General features: G+C 36.5%; 1 protein-coding gene across 3 annotated transcripts in view; it reads left to right on the top strand.

Annotated features, from left to right (window-relative positions):
• Positions 1 to 22380, top strand: part of DLG2 (discs large MAGUK scaffold protein 2) — an 812204-nt gene that overhangs the window by 773159 nt on the left and 16665 nt on the right. For all 3 annotated transcript variants that reach the window (XM_060157866.1, XM_060157868.1, XM_060157869.1), the window contains one exon: positions 12268 to 12367. In XM_060157866.1, the coding sequence (XP_060013849.1) occupies positions 12268 to 12367 (100 nt within the window). The remainder of the gene's footprint in view (positions 1 to 12267; positions 12368 to 22380) is intronic.

Genomic DNA, 22380 nt, shown 5'->3' with positions numbered 1-22380 from the left:
AGAAGAATTGATATTTATTCTTTTTTAAATGTTTAGTAGAATTCACCAGTGAAGCCAGCTAGGCCTGGGCTTTTCTTTGTGGCTAGTTTTTCAAATTACTAATTTAATCTATTTATTTGTTATAAGTCTGTTCAGAGTTATTTTTCTTCTTGAGTCAGTTTTGGTAATTTGTGTCTTTCTAGGAATTTGTTCATTTCATTTGTCCATCTAAATTGTCTAATTTACTGGTATACAACTGATCATGGTATTTCTTTATAATTCTTTTTATTTCTATAGGGTCAGTAATGATATCTCCTCTTTTATTCCTTATTTTAGTAATGAGTCTTCTCTCTTTTTTTCTTAGCCAATCTAACAGTTATCAATTTGTTAACCTTTTCAAAGAACTAACTTTTGGTTTTGTTGATTTCTCTCTGTTGTTTTTCTCTTCTCTATAGTTCATTAATTTCTGCTCTAATCTTTATTATTTGCCTTTTTCTGCTTGCTTTAGGCTTAGCTTGGTCTTTTTTCCAGTGCCTTAAGGTGGAAGGTTAGACTTTTGATTTGAGATCTTTTTTAATATTATAGCTATAATATTTAATATTATAGCTATAAGTTTTCCTCTAAATATTGCTTTAGCTGCCATAAGTTTTGGTATCTGTGTCTTTATTCTTATTCATATCAAAGTCTTTTCTAGTTCCCTTATAATTTCTTCTTCGACCCATTGGTTAGTTAGGATAGTGTTTTCATTTCTTTTAATGTCCACATATTTGGGGATTTTCTAAATTTCTGTTTCATTATAGATTTCTAATTTCATTCCATTGTTAAGCATTCATTAAAGCTGATGCTTCCAAATACTCTCTAATGATATGTCACCATTAAAATAATTGGCTCCTATTTATTGAGCTTTAATAAATGCCAGGCACTATGATAATAGCTTTTTATACATTATCACATTTAAATATTCAGAACCGAGGCTCAGAGATTAAACAAGCAAATAGCTGAGCCAGCACATTTTTATTACTAATAATAAACAGCAACTAGATCAGATCATTGAGCATAGAATTATGAGAAAAACAGCTTCTGAGAGATAACTGCCAAGAAATGCAATTGAAAAAGACAAACATTATTCATTTGGCCATGGTTCTTTTTCTTCCATTACTTCTCCCCCTTTTCTCCAGATGTTTGTTATATTCCTTCTCTTCCTTCTTTTTCTTCTCCTTTTTTGCCAAAAGTTTCTCCCCATATTCCCAGTGGGAATCATCCCTTAGCATTTCAGTTCATGCATTCATTTGATGAATATTTGAGTACCTACCTTCTCTAGATCCTACATACAGAAATGAAAGGGATGTGGTGCCTGCTCTGAGATCATCATGTAGTAGGAGAGAGCTATGTAAAAAGGAGTAGATTCACTGTGACAGCCTTGGGTAGAACATCTGAGCATATAACCTTAAAAATGAGTCAGTGTTCATGAGATGGACAAAGGGGGAAGGGTTTCTATAACCAGCACCCAAGTCAAGATATAGAATATATACCTATAAGTCAACTATACTTCAATTAAAAAAGAAGAAGATATACCTATATATATTTAGGAGAGTAGCCTAGACTAGAAATATATTTTGGGGAAGTGTCGTGGTTCTAGCCATGATAAAGGCACAGTTTCTCACTTTTCAACCATGAATTTGATTTCTACCACCATATCTTAGTTTTGCCTGTTCTAGAACTTCTTATAATTGAAATCATACATACATACTCTTTTGTGTCTGCCTTTTATGACTCAGCATAATGCTTTTGAGATTCATCCATGTTGTTGCTTATATTGGTAGTTCAATGCTTTTTATTGCTGAGTAGCAATAGCAATATATTGTGTGTATCAGTGTATCACAGTTTATCAATTTACCTGTTGATGGACATCAGAATTCCCATTTGGGGAATTATGAACATTCTTATACACACCTTTTTGTGGACATATTTTTCTCTTGAGTAAACATCTAAGGGTGAATTGCTGAATCATAGGTTAGCTGTATGATAAACTTTACAAGAAACTGTCAAAGTGTTTTCAAAGTGGCTATACCATTTTGCATTCCCACTAACAATTCATATGAGAGTTCCAATTGCTTCACATCCTTACCAACACCTAATATTGTAAGTCTTTTTACTTTCAGCCACTCTAGTGGGTGTGGAGTGGTATCTTGCTTTGGCTTTAATTTCTCTGATGATTAATGATGTTTTTCACATGCTTACTGACCATTTGCATATCTTATGTTAAATATCCAGTTGAGTCTTTTGCCCATTTTTTATTATATGTTTTTGCTTTTTATTGTTCAGTTGTAGGAGTTTTTAAATATTCTGAATAAAACTCCTTTATCAGATATATGTATTTTAAACATTGTTTCCCAGTTTGTGGCTTGGTTTTTTATTTTCTTAATGACCTCTTTTGAAAAGCAAAAGTTTTTAATGATGAAATCCAGTTTACCATTTTTTTAAATTTACCATTAGTGCTTTTATGTTTTATCCACAAAATCTTTGCCTTCCTCAGATTACAAGTATATTCTGTTTTCTTCTAGAAATTGTATACTTCAAGCTTTTAGAATTAGGTCTGCAATCTATCTCTAGAAAATTTTGGTATATGGTATAAGTTAAGAGACGAAGTTCATTATTATGAAAATTTTCAAGCTTACAAAAATGTAGAAAGAATAGAATTATGAACCTCTGTACCTATTAGCTTCAACAGTTACCAACTCATGGTCAATCTTGTTTTGTATATTCTGAAATATATGAGATATTTATAGATAGATAGATAGATAATCTCCCCTGAACTATTTCGAGAGGACATTGTAGAAATTATGGCCTGTTGTTGTTGTTGTTCTAATTCAGAATTCAATCCAGGATCGCACATTGCAATTCATTTGTCCTATTTCCTTAATCTCCTTTAATCTAGAATGGCTCTTTAGCCTTTTCTGTTTTTTATGACAGTGACATAAGAGGATTAAGAGGATGTTTCTTAATTTTAATTTGTTGATTATCTCTTCATGGTTAGCTTCATCTAATGCATTGTTGGCAAGGACATTATATCAGTGATATTGTATACTTCTCAGTGCTTTCCATCAGGAGGCACATGGTTTCAGGTTATCCCACTATATTGTGATGCTAAGTTTGATCACTTGGTTAAGGTGGTATCTGCCAGATTACTCCACCATAAAGGCACTTTTACCCACTTTTTTTTTTTTTTTTTGGCTGTGTTGGGTCTTCGTTGCTCCACGCGCGCTTTCTCCAGCTGCAGCGGGTGGGGGCTCCTCCTCACTGCAGTGCGCAGGCTTCTCATTGCGGTGGCTTCTCTTGTTGCTGAGCACAGGCTCTAGGTGCACAGGCTTTGGTAGTTGTGGCGTGCAGGCTTGGTAGTTGTGGCACATGGGCTTAGTTGCTCCGTGACATGTGGGATCTTCCTGGACCAGGGCTCGAACCCGTGTCCCCTGCATTGGCAGGTGGATTCTTAACCACTGCACCACCAGGGAAGCCCCTACCCACCTTTTTAATGATTAATCTGTTAGAAGATAAGTGTCCCGAGAGGGTGTAGAGCAGAAGCAAGAAGAACTGCAGTCCTGCAGCCTGTGGAATGAAAACCACATTCACAGAAAGATAGACAAAATGAAAAGGTAGAGGACTATGTACCAGATAAAGGAACAAGATAAAACCCCAGAAAGACAACTAAATGAAGTGGAAATAGGCAACCTTCCAGAAAAAGAATTCCGAATAATGATAGTGAAGATGATCCAGGACCTCGGGAAAAGAATGGAGCCAAAGATCGAGAAGATGCAAGAAATGTTTAACAAAGACCTAGAAAAATTAAAGAACAAACAAACAGAGATGAACAATACAATAACTGAAATGAAAACTACACTAGAAGGAATCAATAGCAGAATAACTGAGGCAGAAGAACGGATAAGTGACCTGGAAGACAGAATGGTGGAGTTCACTGCTGCAGAATAGAACAACGAAAAAAGAATGAAAAGAAATGAAGACAGCCTAAGGGATCTCTGGGACAACATTAAAGACACCCACATTCACATTATAGGGGTCCCAGAAGGAGAAGATAGAGAGAAAGGACCTGAGAAAATATTTGAAGAGATTATAGTCGAAAACTTCCCTAACATGGGAAAGGAAATAGCCAGCCAAGTCCAGGAAGCACAGAGAGCCCCAGGCAGGATAAACTCAAGGAGAAACGTGACGCGACATATAGTAGTCAAATTGACAAAAGTTAAAGACAAAGAAAAATTATTAAAAACAACAAGGGAAAAATGACAGATAATATACAAGGAAACTCCCATAAGGTTAACAGCTGATTTCTCAGCAGAAACTCTACAAGCCAGAAGGGAGTGGCACGATATATTTAAAGTGAGGAAAGGGAAGAACCTACAACCAAGATTACTCTACCCAGCAAGGATCTCATTCAGATTCGACAGAGAAATCAAAAGCTTTACAGACAAGCAAAAGCTAAGAGAATTCAGCACCACCAAACCAGCTCTACAACAAATGCTAAAGGAACTTCTCCAAGTGGGAAACACAAGAGAAGGAAAGGACCTACAAAAACAAACCCAAAACAGTTAAGAAAACGCTAATAGGAACATACATATCGATAATTACCTTAAATGTGAATGGATTTAATGCTCCAGCCAAAAGTCACAGGCTCATTGAATGGATACAAAAACAAGACCCGTATATATGCTGTCTACAAGAAACCCACTTCAGACCTAGGGACACATACAGACTGAAAGTGAGGGGATGGAAAAAGATTTTCCATGCAAATGGAAATGAAAAGAAAGCTGGAGTAGCAATACTCATATCAGGTAAAATAGACTTTAAAATAAAGAATGTTACAAGAGACAAGGACGGACACTACATAATGATCAAGGGTTCAGTCCAAGAAGAAGATATAACAATTACAAATACATATGCACCCAACATAGGAGCACCTCAGTACATAAGGCAAATGCTAACAGCTATAAAAGAAGAAATCAACAGTAACACACTAATAGTGGGGGACTTTAACATCTCCCTTTTACCAATGGACAGATCATCCAGACAGAAAATTAATAAGGAAACACAAGCTTCAGATGACACAACAGACCAGATAGATTTAATTGATATTTATAGGACATTCCATACAAAAACAACAGATTACACTTTCTTCTCAAATGCACGTGGAACATTCTCCAGGATAGATCATATCTTGGGTCACAAATCAAGCCTTGGTAAATTTAAGAAAGTTGAAATCATATCAAGCATCTTTTCTGACCACAACACTAATGAGATTAGAAATAAATTACAGGGAAAAAAAATAAAAAACACAAACACATGGAGGCTAAACAATACGTTACTAAATAACCAAGACATCACTGAAGAAATCAAAGAGGCAATCAAAAAATACATAGAGACAAATGACAACAAAAACACGATGACCTAAAACCTATGGGATGCAGCAAAAGCAGTTCTAAGAGGAAAGTTTATAGCAATACAATCCTACCTCAAGAAACAAAAGAAATCTCAAATAAACTATCTAACCTTACACCTAAAGGAACTAGAGAAAGAAAAACAAACAAAACCCAAAGTTAGTAGAAGGAAAGAAATCATAAGGATCAGAGCAGAAATAAATGAAATAGAAACAAAGAAAACAATAGCAAAGATCAGTAAAACTAAAAGCTGGTTCTTTGAGAAAATAAACGAAATTGATAAACCTTTAGCCAGACCCATCAAGAAAAAGAGGGAGAGGACTCAAATCAATAAAATTAGAAATGAAAAAAAAAAGAAGATAATGTATGCTGTTCCCCAACAAATTTTTAATCAATAGTTTTATTAACCACTGATGATTCTTGCCTGAATTAATTATTATTATGGTAGTCAAAAAATGGTGATTTCCTAACTTTATTATTTCTTCTATAGTTATTAGCATTCTACATAAGAGAACTTTCTCTTTTTCCCCATTATTAATTATTTAATTTAGGTATTTTGGATGATCTTTATGGACTTATGATTTTCTTTTTTAATTCAATGTGTTATACTCCATTTCTGTCATTATTCATTTTAGTAATCAACTTGTCTAGATTTGGCTGGTGTGATCACTTTTAAACTGGCTTTGGTGTCCTTTTGACATGCCATCATTAGTTCTAGGTTTTCTAAATTTTGTGTTATTGTTGTGTTTATGTTTAGTACTTTTTACTTTCCAGTCCAACAAAATGTTTCAGACTTACCTTTTACTTTACCTGCTCATGGAATCAGCCATTTCTCAAAAAAAACCCCACAAAAACCTAGCTCTTTTTTGTAGGAAATGGCATTTAGAAAACAAAGTCTGAGCACCAGGTGTGCTTTTTGCTTCTGGGATATCATTACATCTAGCCTCCTTTAATGGGCAGAGAAAGAAAAATAAATTTGTTCAGAAAACATCATAAATTTATATCAGATGCTTCTAATTACTATTTACCATCATAAGATTTTTCCTCTCCTTACCTCATTCCATGATTGTACCCTACCCTTCTTTCACAAGGATAACGTTGTTTCACAACATCAGTGTGTTTTATTCACTTGCCCATTACTCACACACCAAATAGTTTCAGAATTCAACCGACAATAAGCCTCCTAAGTGAAGTTCAAAATTTCTTTACAATTCTATCTTTAGAATATATTCTGAGGGTAAGTAGTCAGAGTACTATGTTTCTCCCATATTTTTTTGAAGCAAATTCAATGCATTAAATCATTTCAACTGTAACGACTTAAATATGGCATGACCACAATGCCATTTATCACACTTAAAAATTAATAATTATTGGATTAATATTCCATCTATTTCAGGTCTTAAATTGACTCATAAATATCATAAATGCTTTTTTGTTTCTTTATTATACAATTTCTTTGCTTGAACCAGAAGTGAAATCTATTGCAATTGGTTGATCCCTCTTAGTTCTCTTCTGATTTATATGTTTTCCCCCATTTTTTTGTTTGTTTTGTTTCCATTTTTATATTTAAGAAACCAGGTCATTTGTCTTATAGAGTTTGCTCCAGATTTTCTTTGTAGTATAATTTAGCAGGTTTCTCTGTCCTCTTTATTTCTGTAAACTGGTAGTTGGATTTAGAGGTTTGGTTAGATTCAGACTCATTGGCAAAGGAGGGTTTTCTTTCCTTTTCTTTTGAGAGTAGAGGTTTACAGAACTACTTTGTGGTAATATTTTGTTTTCCCATCAGGAAGCACATTCATCTGATTGTCTTTTTGTGTGTGTGATGTTACCAGCCATTGATGCTCAATGCCTAGATGCATTAATTCATTAGCCTTGCAAACAGAACCCTGGGACACTGTTACAGACACATTTATAGGGACACTGTTACAGACACACATCCATTCAGACACGTTTCTAAAACAGACATATTTCAGGCCAACTCCTGTCTTTCCTTTAACAACCTCTTCGTTTCATTGTTACTTGTTTTTGGACCTCTTTTGTTTTAAACTTCTCTTTTTTTCTGTATGAAAACATGATGTGTATAATACAAAGTGGTGGTCCAAACTTATAGTAACAACCTTCCAAAGGGAACACAATTATTTTAGAGGAGGAGAGACAAGAATGCAGAGGGAAGAAACATCTATAAGAGATAAAAGAGGTCACAGAAAAAGGTGTATATGAGCTCAGTATACATTTAAATCAAATTCTGCCCAGAGAACATTCATATCTTGAATGTGACTTTTTTTTTTTTTTTGCGGTACGCGGGCCTCTCGCCGTCGCGGCCCCTCCCGCTGTGGAGCACAGGCTCCGGACGCGCAGGCTCAGCGGCCATGGCGGCATGTGGGATCTTCCCGGACCGGGGCACGAACCCACATCCCCTGCACCGGCAAGCGGACTCTCAACCACTGCACCACCAGGGAAGCCCGAATGTGACTTTTTAGAACTATGAAACATTCGAAGCTTGAAAAATTAGAACATGAAGAAGAAAAACTTTAAAATGCCCCTCGTTTTAAAGTTTTCTGAATGAAAAGGATAAAAACACATCAAGATTCCCTCGTGTGTCTTTAAAAACATGGGATTTGAGTGGGAGAAGGAGCAATTTGAGTTTTTTGTTTTGTTTCTTTTCTTCATGAAGCGTGTATTTTAGCTTAAACCAGTTCACCAGTGCCATTACATTGTGGGGTCAGGCTGCACAATTTCGTGCCATTTGACCTAACAACTTGGCGACTTCTGAGTGACAGCAATAATATGCTGACTCCTGGAATGAGTGTTCTAATGTCTGTCACAACATGAAAGGTATTCATTTAACAGAGACACAACAGAATCAGATAAACAAGGCATGTGTATCTGATTGATTGCAAGGGTTGTGGAGGGAGGTTTCCTCTCATTCAATTAAAGATAAAAAATATTTACACCAAGTAAAATTTAAAACATGCTGTGATTGTTTGCTTTCATCCCATAGTGTGGAGGTTAGGGAGAGGGGTATTTTTGTTTTTTAAGACCTTATTGAGATACAGTTCACATAGTATACAATTCACAGACTTAAAGTGTCCAATTCAGTGTTGTTTAGTATATTGGTAGGGTTATGCAACCATCACCACAATCTAATTTTAGAACATTTTCGTCTCTCCTAAAACTAACACTATACCCATTAGCTGTCACTTCCCATTCTCTGTACCCCCTACCCTCACTCAGCCCCAACCAACCACTAATCTACTTTGTCTATAGATTTGCCCCTCATGGGCACTTACCTTTTAAAAGCCATTCATAACCTGTCACACTGAAATTTTTTTACTTTATTTTTGTACATTATTTAAAAACAAGTACAATAGAATAGAACCCTCAAAAACATGAAAGGGTCTCAAAAAATTGTAGCAGGATATCCCACAAAAATATTGTTGAAGCCAATAGCATCTGATGGCTTAAATAAATAATTGCCAAGCAGTGAAGCTGTGGGAAAGAAGACAGATTACAGTGTCACTTAAGAAAGTCAGATGCTAATGATTTTAAATATAAACTTGAAACAGGCTTGAGTTACGGAAGCTTTTCTTGCTCTAAGAACAGCAATATTTGCAACCAGGAATATTTGCAAATTCAGATTCTAACTTCACTGCTCACCAACTGTGTGACTCTGGGCAAGTAACAGAAGATTTGTAAACTTTAGTTTCCTCATCTGTAATATGAGAATAATGATGGTACCAACCTCATGAAGTTAGTGTGGAGATTCGCATATGCAGAGCCTTTAGAACCAAGCCTGGCACATAATAAGTGCTCAGCAAATGTTACTTGTTGTCTTTACCATTTTTGTTCATAAGAACTCAATAATCCAGGTCAAATTCCACAATGGAATTCTTAGATATGCCAACTTTCCACTTGCCACGTGTGATTGGTATTTTCAAAATCTCTGCTCAAAGAAGTTTTCTGCCATGAAGACAATGGATTGGAATTTAAGATACTGTAATGTAGAGGAAAATAGCACTGATCAAGTATGATTAATAGAGCTGTAGGTTAGCCTTCAGTTGCTTTAGAACGATGTGTTCCATGAATAGTAAAAGTGCTGATTTATTATTCTCACCTAACACTCGTGTAACAGATTTTTCTTTTCTAAATTAAAAGAAAAAATCAACAGCAATGAAAACAAAGCTTATATAATGGTATTACACATGTCTAACAAAATAAAGAATAGATTAGAGCACCATAAACCACATATAACCTCTTCTAGTTGAAATGTTTAACTAAGACCTTAAATGTGTGACTTTTAAATCTGTGCGTGTGAAGGGAAGTTGTGATTTGGTTTTGTGTCCATAAATGTAAGGCAATGTGACCACCAACGAATGATTCCATTACCTTTTCTTTAACTCCAGTACAAAGTGGCTTTCGGTAATAGACTGATATGTTAGATAATTTTATTTTTGAGGAATTATTATGCATTTTCTGTTCTTTTAAAAAGTGTGGTGCTAAATATTATGATGTCCCAATCAGATGACTCATGATACACAACATTTTCATACTCGGGAAATGTTAACACATTACAGTCCTTGCTTTGAAAAGATAAAAGAATGAATCACAAACAACACATTTTCATTTTCCTTTGACCCCAAGAGACAATTTAAACGATGTGGTTTGCATGCAGCCCCATATGGCTCTCAAAGGCCTCCACATTGTGCATTCATGTCTACATTTTAACCCCAGGCTTTATTCCTCCTGGCATTGTTTTGTATTTGCATGAAAATATGTAAGTGGTTTTTTTTTGCATGACAAGCCGTCTGTAACGTTGAAGTTAAATGTCTAACATATCTTGCAATATCACGTGTCATTAATTCTTACATGATATTTTTTTTCTTTTATTTTCAGTTACTGAAGTTAAATATGCTTGAAATGTAAAAGTGGCATGAAACTGGAGTGATGCAAGAATATTTAATGTTCCTTTAAGGACTTACCATTTTTTAACTGGGAAAATTTGGGGGGTAGTTCCCAGCCTTGTCTTTGGACACCAATCCCTCAATTACAAATTATGATAAAACTATATTGAACACAAGTGCTGTCAGCAGAGTAATAAATTCTGAAGTGATACTTCTTTTTTTCCCTGAGAATGTGTTTCTAGTTCTTGAATATGAAGTACAAAACGTGTCCCCTAATTTCAGAATTTATTAAATATTTGATTTATTGGTTTTCTTAAAGCCTTCTTAATGGTACATAAAATTAAGCTCAACTGACTTTGGTGAAATTTCCTAGTAACTAAAAAAGTAATGAATTACTGAATGACAGCGCCAATATTTTAATACTTTAATATTTCCTAAATGAACATGACTACCAAAATGGATATTAGATATAGGAGTGCGTGAGTATACAAAGAAAATAAGTTATTTATACCATTTTGTCAAGCATCAAATTCATAAGAGCACATAACTGATTCCCGCCAATGGGCCAAAATATCCAAACAAGTGCTGTTTTTTCCAAGTAGTCAACTTGCTCGCTCTGCATTTATTCCTATCAGCTGTCATTGCTAAAACCGTTTTAGAATACCCCTTGTCAAATTACCTTCAGTCTTTGGCACACTAATACCTGTGTGGTAACAAATCTTGTTTCTTGGAGAGAGACCCTCAGAGCCACGTTAGTCAAGTAAGCTGGCAAAACATGTTTTTAAAATGATACGTCAATATGAAATTACCAAGACTTGCAGGGCTTATAGCCTATAAAATGATTAAGAACGGGTTTCCCAAAGAAGAACCCCAGATAGCATTTACATAACAGCAACAGTGGGAATAAATGATTTTTTCTTAAGAAGTCTTTTAGGCAAGCATCTGATATTCACTTGAATGAATAAGTTCTGATACAGGTATTCTGTTATGTCTGTCTGTATTATTTTAAATTCCACCTCATTTAAGCTAATGGAGTGGTTTACATTTTTAAGGACAGCGCTTCTTCCATTATTTCTTGTCATATCAGAATATAGATAAATGGCCGTTATATCTCCCTTGCTTGAGTGAATATCAAGTTAATACCTCTTTAGCAGCAATTTTAATAGATTTTGGTTGATGGTGCCTTGACTGTCACCAGCTAGCTCTGTGATATTGGCAAGGGACTCAGCCTCTCTGTGCCTCTGGCCCCCTGTCTACAAGTGAGGGCTTAGAGCTCAATTATCTTTAAAATCTCTTTTGAATGAAAATATAATACTGTAATTATCATATATCTGTGTGGGAACTAAATCACCATATATCATAAATCCACACACATCTCTGAGGTTTTAATTAAATTCAAGCTGAAGTAACTCAAATTCCAGTTTTTTAAAAAGACATCTAGACACTGATGTGTCTAGCATCTCTAGTAAAGTCTTTTCTACCTGATGATAATGATGATTATAAAGATGACATTTGTATAGCACTTTATGTTTATACTGCCTTACATGAGTCTCACAACCTAAGAGCTGCTGTCATCATCCTCAGTATGCAGATGAAGTAGATACTGAGGTTCAAAGAGATTCAGTTACCTGTCTAAGGTGATGAACTAGCAAGTTACAGAGCCGGACAGAGGGTCTTCTACTTCCAATTTAATATTCATTTCCCCCGTCATCATTTACCTGCCTTTTAATTAGGAGACAGTTTTTCCAAGGTGTCATTTTTCAGAATTTACACTCCTGGAAACTAAAATCTGCCTTTAGGGACCCTCCCGCACCCCTTTAGACTATCCACTTGCGTCACTACAGCTCTCTCTGCTTTTACAAACTAGTTGTTTTGTCAGCATGAGTGTGACAACAATTAGACGTCCCCTGTTTTTGCCCCATGCCTTTTCTCCTTCACAGTCATTCAATGACAAGCGTAAAAAGAGCTTCATCTTTTCACGAAAATTCCCATTCTACAAGAACAAGGAGCAGAGTGAGCAGGAAACCAGTGATCCTGAACGTAAGTAGATTCTCGAAGAGAATGTCACCTGCAACACAAGAGAAAAAAATCCTTCACGGGCAACACGCATGATGTAGGCTCCCCCACGCCACACGCCTAGGCAAACAAACACGGCAGGCAGGCAGGTCAGGGCTTACTACTGTGACCAGTGTTTGGCTGCAGTCTGGATCCTTCCCTGGATGGAGCTCTTCTTTGCAGAACGCATTGGAGAGGGACCTGAGGAAGCAGGGACTTTGCTTCCAAACAGCATTTATCTGTGACCAGGACTGGGTCTGGTTCGCGTTTTCTATCATGCAACTCTCCAAGGGCTCGAGACAAATTCTTTTCTGGACAGAAATACTAGATTCCATTGCCACGTATATTGTTTTGGAATGCCTGCTAACTGGGAGTGATTAAATTCCCTTTATTGATTACTAGCATTTGTTCACTCTTTCCCTCCCAGCAAACATTAAGCACTTCCTTACTGAGCAGTGAGCTTGTATTGGGTGGATGCTCAGACTAAGAATTGGCCATGAAACTTGGAGGGGATCATCGCTCTCAGTGGTACGTTGCTGTGGCAGTACTGACAGTGGGCCAAAATGACATCTGCTGACTCTTTCTCTTTTTCATAACAATCTTCTGCTTAAACCTTTCGAGTTGCTTTACAAATCCTTGAGTCTCAGTCCAGGGAGTTGGGGATGAAAGTTGTTTCAGAAGAAGAGAGCATGGGATCCAGATTGCTCAGGCAACACGGTCTGTCATGGTAGTATCCATTTCAACTCCACTGACTTCTTCCTTCCTCTTCCGTGGCTGTTCTCCCTCTCTCATTGCTCTCTCTGGGGACTTCCATGCAGGACATCCCCGGATTAGGTGACGACGGTTATGGAACAAAGACTCTGAGTAAGTTCCCAGGAATGGTCACTGTAACTTTTCTTTTCTTTTTCTTTCCTTTTGAGTTTCGCTTTTGTTCCTTTTCTCGAGGGCCTTTCACTCCTAGCATGCACAAGATACTGAGTTTTATTTGTTACCTAGCTGTGAATGCTCCTACAAAGCAATTTTCAGCCGTTTTGTTCTGCATGTCAGCATTTAAAAGCAAAGTGTCTCAGGCACTGTAACTTCCGTTGCAGTTCACACCTTCCCTTTCTGACCGCGTGCTGTGACCAGCATGGTCCTGGTGCCGCCGTGGCATCCCTTGCTCTGCCGCCTGATACCTCCCAGGGAGCAAGAAACCATGTTGAAAGAAAGGGCGAGTTAAATGCTGTAGAACAGGAAAGCAGAAATGTATTTTATATTCTTTCTTCTGGCTTTTCCCCCAGACATACTTAATGACCTTGCCAAATTCCATAATTGGGTTGTACTTTGCTATTGGTAAAGGAGCTGTGTTATAGTCAAAAGGAACATGCATTCTCAAAAAGTAAATATTAAGCTATTTGATCTTCCATGAATAATTCTTTGCTATTAACTTTGACTGATTTTTTTTTCTGACTTGCGGTGATCCTGCTTGAAATGTTTGTATGATAAAGTTTTAGATATGTGTATTAATATGTTTTTCTATCAGTGATTTATTAGCTGCATTGCATAACCAGATCTTCATTTTACGGTTTAGAGTGGAAAGAAAAATATATTAAACTTTAAAATTTTCTAGTTATTAATGCCTTTACTCTGTGTCCCATTGCACTAATAAAAAATAATAATTCTGTGTATTAATATACTATACTATGATTTTTCTTTCTTTAATATTAACTCCATTGTGTAGGCATCAATGAACTAAGAACAGTTTTGTGTCTTTTGCAGCTGTATCACATGTTCATTTTTGTTTGTTTTCTTTTTGTTTTAATTTAACAGCTATGGGCAATATTTTTAGAAGCTGTTCATTTCATTTCTATAAAACAAAATAACATTGAGCTGGACTTTGTTTTCAAGAGCTGGTTATATAACCCTGCGCAATGATACCTGTCATCCTTCAGATTGTTAATTTGGACTCTTTTTTTAGATATGTATGTTTAGAAAACAAAATCTGATCAAGAGTAACTACTGATCTCCTTAAAGATGAAAACTTTATCTTTGAGTCTCTGTATGGAATATGTCATGAAATTTTTCTTGAATTGGTGGCTGAAATTCAAATGTTGATTTCAAAAGTATCTGGATAGCATCAAGTGCCACCCGAGAGAATTTCTTAAATTTTCAGTGGGGGTGGGGAGCATTTTAATATATTGTTAATATGAACATCACTAAAAAGTAGTTGCTATTGGAGAGTCAAAAATATGTTATGCCTTTTTATATCTAGAATGATACCCTTTTAAATCCAAAGGTTTGTTTACTCTTTAAAAATTGAACAGATTTCACTAGGTAAAGTTATTTGCCAGTTAACACTACTGGTAGCCATAATTTGGACTTTAGCTGGAACATATTTTTAATTTCTTTTTACCTGCAAAATAGAAAAATTCTGTTAAACACTATCTTGATGTTAAGAGAGATTGGTCGTTAAATAAAACACTGCATGGTTCTAAATTTCTATAGTGTAGCTTCACTCTAAATTATATTAAAAGTAAAAACAAAACAAAAATAAACCTGTCATCTTCAAGTCAAGGTACTTGTGATAATCACACACGTGAAGATATGCCATTGTTGGGTATGTGCTTAGACTTTCTTTTCGGTAACAAAAAACAAGTATGTACTAATTCATCCACACTTCTTTCCCTAGTGCCTCTTTGCACTTGTAACATATGTACCTAAATTAATAATGCAGTTCTGGTCAAACACCCACACAAAGAGAAATGATTCAGGTGAATTTAACCCATGCTTTGATTTTCATTAGTTTCATGCTCTGAAATTAATCCATCTAGGATGTGTTAACTATAACTAACATGATTGTGGGAGTCCTTTCACAATGTTCACATGTATCACATCATCACACAGTACACTTTAAAATATATTACAATTTTATTTGTTAGTTATATCTTAATAAAGCTAAAAAATGAAAACTAATCTATCCAAGAATCTATACTAGCAAATACATTTTAAAGCACTTTTTTAACTGTTAGAGAATAATGTTCTATATTCTTTTCCTTTTTTCTAAAGACGTACAACAGTTGTCACTTTTTAAAAAGCTGAATTTATTGCTAATGAGCTTCAGAAATCAAATAGTCACATATTCTTCATTCAATTAGCCTGATATACAAAGAAGTAAGTTGATGAATTTATCTTCTATAGCTTAGTAAATAGTACAGATGAAACGAAGTGATTTTGGAAATAAAGCCCTAATTCTGGCACATAACCAATACGTCCCTGTTATGCTAAACTGTGTTTTTATGAAAAAAAGGTTCGAAATATTACCGTATACTTGTGCAGTCATTCAACATGAATTAAAAACATACTTCGTGGCAGAACCTGTGCTTAGTATCAGACCGTTTATCTTCTGCCTGTTCCACTCCTCCAGAACCTAATAGCTATCCAAGCAAGAATATTAAAATAAAAACAAGGAAATATTGAACTGACTCATAAAACATTTTTCAGTGACTCATTTCTTCCTCCAAGATTTCCTACACACTCACTGAAGCAGGAAAGTTCTTCAACAATCCCTTTCATCTTGTGAATTAGTTTAGGAAGTATTTAAATAGAAATAAAATTCAAGGGATTCCAGGGATCAGTTGGCAATTTGAAATGCAATATTCCTGCAAGATACCTAAAGGCAAAATAGAGCAACAAAAAGCCTGCAGAAAACAGTCCCTGCATACCAGAATCTCTTGAATTTATAGTCAAGAACATCCAGTTGAGAGACGTTGACCTTTGTAACAAGAATCTCGAAAATCAGAGCAACATGAATGGGTCAAAGTATTCATAAAAAGAAAAGTGCTTAGATGGACATTATGCATTTTTTATAATTAAACGTAGTTTACTGTTTGCTACAAAAGAAGATACAGCAATCAAGTAGTAGCTTCCTGGAAAAGAGAGATAAAGTTTTCATCTTCATCTTATCTGAGTTTTCTCAATGCGTCTCCTCTACGGCCTCTTACTTGCCTTTCGCTCACATTTCTAGTAGCCTTGCATGGTATTCCTTTAAGTTCTGGCTGCTCTCCAATGCTTGGTATCTCTTTAATTTGCTGTGCTGTTCTTGCAGAACATGTTTCTTCTAATGCCAGCGATAGCGAAAGTAGCTACCGTAAGTTATTGCTTTGGTTTGTGATTCTTTTCTTTGCAGTTGCCCCTTTGCCTGTGGTGTGCATTTCAGATTTTTGCTGTCGTTGTTTTTCAATTGCTGCCCTTTATCATCCTCATCCAAAGCAAATGGCTTGAAATGAAATCATCATCTGATGTGGAAAGATACCAAAGACACTAGGGCGGTGGGTGGACTCATGTGATTTGTGCAAGAGGTAGCAGTCTTGCTAATAAATGACTCCAACCTCAGTTGGCTGTGGCCTGATGATGCAATTTTCCTAGAGAAGGTGGGGGTAAAGTTCAACTTGGTGGATTCTGACATTCTGCCCTCCAAAATAATTTAAACTCCCTGCAGGAAGGTTGAAAAGTTGTCATGGTTTTATTTTCCTTCTCATTTTGCCTTTTCCTTTCTGTTCCTGGCTCCCCTTTACAAGAGAAATCCTGATAAATTACAGTGTTCCTTTTAAATGGAGCATGACCTTATATATCTCTTCTCTCCTTGATTAATATTTTGAGGTAGATACTATGTTATATCTAACTTTAAATTTTGATGGTTGGGAAGAGATGAAAAAGTTTCATCCTCTAATGTTGAAGGAGCTCACATTTTGTTTAAAAGTGAACACATCTTGGATCAGAAAGCTTAAGTGAAAAGGTAGGTAACTATTTAAAACTTATTCCTGGTGTTTGTTTGGTCACCTCAAGCCATTTGCTTAGTGATATAAAAATATTCACCAAATGCCAAGCACATCCTTTTTATCTGTTCTTGTGGTTTCTTACCACTTACAGGTTTTTGGTGACTAACATAGGTACATGTTATTACTGGGATCCTTACAATTTCTGTAATGTTTATTTATACGCCTTAATGAAATGGGTTACTCAAAAAGCAATTGCTGAGGATATTAGAAAACGGCAGGCCCAATACATATGACCCTCAGCTACCAAGATAGAAATTGGTTGGAGGTTTCTGTTTTGGGGTTTTTTAGTTTTGTTTTTGTTTTTTGTCTTTTTGCTTGTATTAATTGAAAACAAGAGAAGAATAGAATAGCTTTCATTTTTGTTTTTTTCCATTACAGCATGGTAATTTACAAAACCATGCCTTTTTTGAGGTGGAACGTCAAATAGTGTTCTTGAAGTGTGACAAATTCAATCTGGATCTTGAGAAAGGCTTTGGATAATCAGATTGGTAGAAAAATAGAAAAAAAAGCACAAAAGAGGAAAGATGACAGATGGAGGAGGAAGATGAAACACACCACAGAACGAAATGAAGAAGAGTTGTAATGAGATGCCTTTGATCAACCAAATAACGTTAGAACCCCCTCATTTCCTTCCTCAACAGAATAAGTCCTGCTGATGAAAGGAATTAAAGTATCCTCGTTCTTAACGTGATCTTTAACATTTGTACATTCTTCCTACTTTTATACTTTTATGATTATCCCAAGTTGGGAAAATATTTGCCTTCCCCCATCTCTTCATTTGGTTTTAAAACAAAGAAACCTGGCTGGTTAAGAAGTGACCAAAGATTATCTTCCCTGCGCCTGAAGTACCCTCAATTTAGTATAAGGAAAATATAACTTATTTGTTGGGATTCATGGAGACCCTTGGCCCTAATTTCTTTGGCATCAGTTTTCAGTTTTTAAGTGTTGTGCTTCCATCCTGTAGATACAGGTAGAGAAAGGAAAAACATCAAATCTTGTTCTTTCAATCCCTTTTATGGAAAGTATATAGGAACTACCTTTTCCTTCAGAAATCTTTTTTTAGAGTATTTCAGAAGCCCCTCTCTTCTCCTTCAGAGATGGGAATGTTCTTCCCAGAATCATTAAGTTATAAAAATTGCACCAGGGCTTTCAGCTGTTTGACAGGTTTTTGATTGCAATGCTCCGAGATGAAATCAATAATTCTTTTCACCCTCAAATAGTAAGTACACATAAATGTTTATTGAGTGAATAAAGGAAACACTTGCAAACAGCTTGAATTATCTATGAGAAGAGAGAAGAGTTGGAACTGGACTCTAGGATATTACTAGAGAAAATGTGGAGTCTAATAATCTATATTGGCTTGGGTCTCATCTGAGAATACAGAAGGTTAGCCATTCAAATTGTTTCCTTTACAAATGAACAAAAGTAGGAAGAGCCTTTGTCATAGCTTAGAAGGGAAAAAAGGATATTTCTTTCTCCAGGATAGAAATATGAGGAATAACACAGGAATATTCTTTAGTTCATTCATCATCCGCTCTATGTCATGCTCTCTCACAGGCACCTTAAGACCCAATATGAATCTCAATGAACTCTGGAACTGAGCACACGTATAGGGAGAGAGAGAGAGAGATCAATACATTAAAAAAGCACAGAGTATGGCTGTTTCTAGAATAAAAGTCTGGCCCAAGAATAGTGGGGCTTCAGAGATGATTTCAAAGATGAAGGGGCCTTTGAGCTGAGCTTTGGAAAGATGAGGCACTTGCCAGCTCAGTAAGTTGAAGAAGAAACGTTCTAGGAAGGGCAGTGGCCTGACAAAAGACAGAGGCTTGGGACAGACACGGTTTCATGAAAGTGCCATTTTGAAATCAAACCAGGCTGGATTTTTCTACTGAATTCCTGGCTTTTGCTGTAATTATGACTAACTTCTATGTTTTGTGGATAGCAGTATAGACAAATACAAAAAAACATTTTCACTAATGTTCAGGTGTTATTTTTTACTCTTAGAACCATTCCATGTCCACTCAGGGACAAAATGGCTAAAATAATAGTCAGTGGTTAGAAAGAAGAGCCCAGGCCCGTGTGTTTCACAGCTCCAGAGGGCACCATTCACACTGCATTCTGGAGTTACAGATTGTGCCAACCTTACTTGAAAGCCTCGTTTATTTTCTGAGATACACACACATACACATGAATTTACACTAACCTCAGTTTCTAATAAGTAGCTCAGACCTTTGCTGCACCATCTCAAGAATTATAGAATAATTATTTTTTCCGAAGTCCAAGTATATTGAGCACCAGCTAAAATGCAGTTAGTTACAATGCACATTGTCTAATTATGCAAGATGCCATCTCAAACCTTGCAAATCTCTACAGGCTGAAGACCTGCCTTCCTTAAAGCCCAATGAAGCTCTTTATGTCATTATGGGTATGGGGGAGCTGATGATTATCCTCCTAACCCATTGGTGCTCATCAGTTAAGTAGGATTTTCAAAACAAGGATCTTGAAGAAATGATCTGAGTGAAATTGAGATACTGAAATGAGGAGACCCCAGACTTTCCCTCTGGAATCAGTCAAAATGGTGCCCGTATTCTTCTCCTTTCTCCACTCTTCTCAAGTTTTGCCCTTATATTTCCTCTAGTTCTTTAGTCCTTACAAAGCAATTTTATTACATCTATTATTATCTCATTTGATTTCTGCAACAAAATTATGAGATATACCTTATATTAATACCCCGTTTTGCAGATGAGGAAGCTGAAGTTCCAAAGCGCTCTACACCTCACTAATACGATGGCACTGCAAGTCCAGTCAGGATAGTTTACTTCTGAAACTTACACATTTTCAGTCTTCCCTATAGTTTGTAATCCAAGCCTCTTCATGTTTTATCTAGTACATTTCAACCATTTCATACTGCCTATCAAGTTAATACAAGCAGCAATATTTATATAGCATTAACTATGTACTAAGCCTGATATTAAGGGCACTGTGTATAGTAACAGATCTTCTGAAGATCCTTTGAAGACACTGAATCACTAATTCACCATGTGACCTTGAAGAAATCCCTGAACGTTTTTGAACCTCAGTTCTCTCCTATGTAAAATGACTAGCTTGGATTAGAACAGAGATATAAGAAACAGATTTTAATCAAGATTGCCCTTTGACCAACTGGTAGTAGCTGCCTGAAGAATTGTATTGAAAAGTATTGAGGCCAAGTGAGGCTCAGCAGTAATTCGGGCAATGATCGATTTGTGATGCATGTCGAGCGTTTGGAAGGGGGAGTGACATCATCATGTGCTGCAGACTTTCCACCTGTAAACCACATGAACTCCAAACCCTTTCTTAGCGCTAACATTCTATGGCTCTAGGAACCCAGTTAATTCCTCATAATTTATCCAGTGCAGACACTAAACACTACATTTAGAACATTTAATGTCCTGCCACTGGTCTTTACTTCCCTCCTCTCTCTTTTCTAGTTTTGAAAAAGTTCTAAAAAAGAACAACTTGTTTTTCCTTATCATGAGGGCATATTTGGGTCTTACTCCAAATCCCTCTTACTGTGACTTGCTTCCAGTTTAAAGATGGTGTTCGTGGAGTTGGTTACAGCGGTGTCTGCCAAGTCTCTGCCCAACCACAGGCGTCCACCCCCAGTACTGTGCCGCTCTCCCCTTTCCAGCCATGCAGTTGCCAAAACAAGACCAAGTAATTGTTCATACCCTTGTGTCGGCTGTTATTTCTGAGTGCCGACACCTCCTGAGCAAAAGATAGAAAAACTACTAAGGATGACTATTTTATGGAGATGACACAGCAGCATTTAAAAAAAAAAAAAGAGTTGGCGTTTGCAGATGGAGCACCTTATGCCCTGTCAGTGACTGTGACCCAGGTTCAGCTCCTTTCTCTGCCACCCACCGTTTGTTCATTTGTAAGTTCTGGCCCTATATCCCAGCCTCCACAGAGAATTCTACATCTCTGGCCTTTTTGAGACAGTGCCATATACTCAACAAGGCGTCAAAAAAGGTGTAGTTTTGAATGTTGACTCTACTACTTACTAACTGAGGAAACAGGCCCCGTCTCTGAGCCTCAGCTTCTTCATCTGTAAGGTGGAGATCATCAGAGCACCTACCTCAAAATAAATGGCTGTGAAAAATAGGAGGCAATGGCTGTGAAAGCCTTTTATAGCCTGTAAAGTGCTATGCAGACATGAATTATCTTTCTTTCATTGCTGTGGCTTTTTTATTTCTCCCCCTCGTAACCTCCCTCCCACTACCCCTAGGGCTTTTCATTCTTGAACATGAAAGTGAAAATTGGTTTCAGGTGCTGAGTTCACAGTTGTTATGTAATACCAGCCGCCATAGCATCCCTGCAGGCTTCCTTACATAGTGCCTGATTGTCACAGGGTCTTCAGAATTGGGATGGGCCTTGACATAAGGGATGCTGTCACTGCTGTCTGCCAGTCTCACTGCTCTGAACAAGAACCAGTGCTTTTTGTAGGTTAGAAGTAAACCAAAAAGCAATGGATAAATGAAGAACTGCAAAACTCTGTTCTAACAAAGTCAGTCAAAGCTATGTTGCTTTGTCCTAGTTTTCTGAATCACACATTGTAGTTACTGACACCAAATATTTTATTTAAGGTTTGCCTTTAGAATGTCCCATCAGAATGATTTGCAAGGCCATTGTAAAGAGATTCCCATGGGAACACGAGGTGTTCTATTTATTTAGAGAAAACCACACTTCCCAAAATGAAAGCATATAGACAGAAACACAAAGCAGAACCTGTCTTTGGCTTCTTTTCTCATCCTGTCTCCTACCACTAGAATCAGAATGCAAATTCATTGTCCTCTTTCTTTATGTTAAGTACTGGGGACACAGTGGTGACTGTGGTATGGGATTCCCAGTCTGGTGCAGAGGCATAAGTATCACCTGATATTTAAAACCTCTGTTATCTATCCCATGGTCAGGATTCTCCTACCACATATTAATCGTTCCATGGAGATTTCTCTGGACGTTAGTCTAACATTGCAGTATTAGTCTACCATGCTTCTGTCTCTAAAGCTGTGCTTTTTTTCCCCAACCATTTTTACACTTATCCTCTGAATTCCTATGACCTCTGCATATCTCAGCCTTTACATAACTAGAGCTTAGCAATCAATCACCTTTATTATTTTTTGGCCCAGCCTCTGTAAATTT

This window comes from Lagenorhynchus albirostris, chromosome 9, assembly GCF_949774975.1.
Source record: "Lagenorhynchus albirostris chromosome 9, mLagAlb1.1, whole genome shotgun sequence".
In the NCBI taxonomy this organism is placed as follows: domain Eukaryota; kingdom Metazoa; phylum Chordata; class Mammalia; order Artiodactyla; family Delphinidae; genus Lagenorhynchus; species Lagenorhynchus albirostris.
The sequence above is the reverse complement of the archived record's forward strand: the minus strand, read 5'-3'. Positions and strand labels throughout refer to the sequence as shown.